Source organism: Octodon degus, unplaced genomic scaffold (assembly GCF_000260255.1).
Source record: "Octodon degus isolate 3935 unplaced genomic scaffold, OctDeg1.0 scaffold00067, whole genome shotgun sequence".
NCBI classification, from domain to species: domain Eukaryota; kingdom Metazoa; phylum Chordata; class Mammalia; order Rodentia; family Octodontidae; genus Octodon; species Octodon degus.
The window spans coordinates 2,507,533-2,510,450 of NW_004524643.1; the positions used below are offsets into that span (position 1 = coordinate 2,507,533).

Here is a 2,918-nt window from a genome sequence, read left to right on the forward strand (position 1 = left end):
ATACCATTGGTACTGAGGTAACTCCAGCCAGGAATTCTGCCTTTGTGAGGAGGCGGGTGCTTGGGTTATTGCAAGACCAGTCATGGTTCTTTATGTGCTTATGCTATGGGGCGCAGATTTTGTATAAAATATTTTAAACCATTTTGGTGGCTCTGAAGGTTTTTTAGTAATTGTATATGTTAGAGGGACGCAGTGTGAGATTGCCCGGCGGCATCTAGAGCGCACGGATGAGTCCAGCCTTCCTTCCCCACCTCCCTCTCTGCCTTCCCAACCTCTGATAACCACTGTACCTCACATAGGTTTTTCCATTTCTAACCCAGACTCTTGATTTCTTTTTCATGTCTGTGTTTTATACTCACATTGACATTTAACCTATAGTTATAGAGATATAGTGATGTTTGAGCATTTAGCTATTGATAATTAAGATTTACTATGTTTATTAATCTGGTCCTTTCTACTTCCTAAATGAGCAATCCGAAGCTTGGAGAGGTCCGCTGTGCCTGGTGGGGCTGCCCTGGCAGCTTCTCTCTCTAGAGCAGCTCTAATTAGCTGACCCTGCTATCCCTGGGGAAGAGTTGAGTTGGAAATACATTCTCTTGCCCCTTCCCCTTTCTTTTAAATCTGGACCATTTACTAAAAGACTACAAGGCATGTTGTATTCACAGACCTCACCTGGGCCTGGCTCACAGCCGCCCTGTAGTATGGACTTGTTAGAACCCAAACAGGAGGACTGCGAGGTTCCTGGGCAGCAAGCAGGGGCTGCCATGGAGCAGTTCGCAGTCCCTTGGTGCCTTGGGCTTACCCTCTGTCTTTCCCTAGGGCTGCGAGCAGGGTGGTGTGCTCCAGCCAGCATGAGCCTTCATACGACTCCTTTCCTCCATGCAGGTCCTCTCCCACAACCTGTGCACAGTGCTGAAGGTCCCTCATGACCCGGTGGCGCTGGAAGAGCACTTCAGGGATGATGATGAAGGACCCGTCTCCAACCAGGGCTACATGCCCTACCTGAACAGGTTCATTCTGGAAAAGGTAGGCCCAGCCTCAGTCCTTCAGCAGCTTGATTCACACTTGTGTGGAGGGTACAGGGCCGAGGTGCAGGCATGGGCAGGGGAAGGAGGAGCACTGGGCTGAGGGTCAGTGCTGTGTGCATGCCCTCCCTCTCTGCTCTGCCTTCCCTCAGTCCTTTCCACCTTGGTTTGCTCCTTGGAAATAAGGACTGTGCTTTATGTTCTTTTCTGCATGTCCTCTTGCAGGGAGCTTTGTTCATTTTGAAAAATGCAGTTCCCTGGGTACTGATGGTGGTTAGTTACTCTTATACCTGATGCCCCTAAATTAAGGAAGGAAAGATTCATGTAGCTCACAGTTTTTTGTGGAGATTTCAGTCCATACGCAGCTTGCTCCAAGGCAGTGGCACATGGCAGAGGACAGCAGTCCATGGCAAAAGAAAACAGCAAGAGCAACAAGAGCAAAAAGGAGGACAGAGAAACAAGCCTCTTTCCTTCCCTTCTAGTCTATGCAGGCCGCCCACGCCAGGGCCACCCCAATCCCAGCATTGGACCATGAATCAGTCACAGACTTCAGATACCTGCCCCGTGACTGCATGAGGCTCTGGGGGGACCTCCAGACATAGACCATAACAGTTATTAAAGCCTGGATGTGCTGGAGTTATGTATGGCCACTAAAGGGGATGAGTTGTCCTTATTATTTAGAAATTGTCTCTCAGGCTTTTCAGTTTAGAGATATCATTTGGGTGGTGCCTCTAAGCTATATTCTGAGTAAAGATATTATAAGAACCCTTTGCATTAGAAACCAAATAAAACTTACTGAATTTGCTGTCATGTTCAATTTTTATTAGAAAGTTACATATATGTAGATGTACTTCATGTGTAAATTTTTAAAAATATTTAAAGTAGGTGATATATTAAAAAAATTGTACAAATTTCTAGGCTAACAGGTGATGTTTCCATAATGTATATGTTGTTTAATAAGTAAGGTTGGGCCAGGGTGATGGCTCAGTAGAATAAGTGCTTCCCTGGCAAGGGCAAGGGCCTGAGTTCAATCCCCGGTTCTGCAAGTTAAAAAAAATAAGTAAGGTTAAAGCAATCTTCTCAAACATTTTTCAGTGATTTTTGATGAAAATATTAGAAGTCCCTTTTTCCAGCTTTTTGAAATACCATATCACTATCTGCAGTCATCCTACTGTGCAGTAGTGTGCCGGAGCTTGCTGTTGTCTGACTGTAGCTTGTCGCCCCTTGGGCAGCGTCTTCCCTGCTTTCCCAGTATTGATAGAATGTAATGTGTGGAAACAATCAAGTAATCTAGTCAGTTGTGGTGGCTAGATCCCAGCACTCAGAAGGCTGAGGCAGGAGGATCACTGTGAATTGGAGGCCAGCCTGGGCTACAAGCAAGATCCTTTCTCAGAACAAACAAAACATAATCCAAACTGTTGGTACATGTAAATAATTTTTATGCATTGGAGATTAAAATTTATGAAAAATCTGGGCACAGTGGTACATGCCTATAATCCCAGCACTTGGAGGTTGGGGAAGGAAGATCGCTTTGAGTTCAATGCCAGGCCGGGATACATAATGTTCTCACAGCCAGCCTGAATGGCATAGTGAAACCCTATCTCAAAAAGACCAAAAACAAAAAAAGTTATGAAAAATAGTACATGCTTGCTATTAAATAGACAGTTATCAAAAATAGATGATATAGAAAGTGACTTTGTTCCTTTACTCTTGCTAGTTTGATTCTCCAGCAGTAATTATTGTTTGGTGAATATCTTTGTAGAATTTTGTTTGGTATTTTCTTTTTTGAGACAAGATCTCTTTGTATAGCCCAGGCTGGCCTCAAAATTGTAGTCCTCCTGCCTCAGGTTACTGAGTAACTCTTACTTGCTGATATACACGCACACTCTCTCT

The 2,918-nt window shown here is 44.5% G+C and overlaps 1 protein-coding gene across 1 annotated transcript in view; it reads left to right on the forward strand.

Moving 5' to 3' along the window:
* Swap70 (switching B cell complex subunit SWAP70) overlaps positions 1-2,918 on the forward strand; it is a 99,519-nt gene that overhangs the window by 27,718 nt on the left and 68,883 nt on the right. Inside the window, exon 2 of the mRNA XM_004634866.2 lies at positions 886-1,026. Coding sequence (XP_004634923.1) covers positions 886-1,026 — 141 coding nt within the window. The remainder of the gene's footprint in view (positions 1-885; positions 1,027-2,918) is intronic.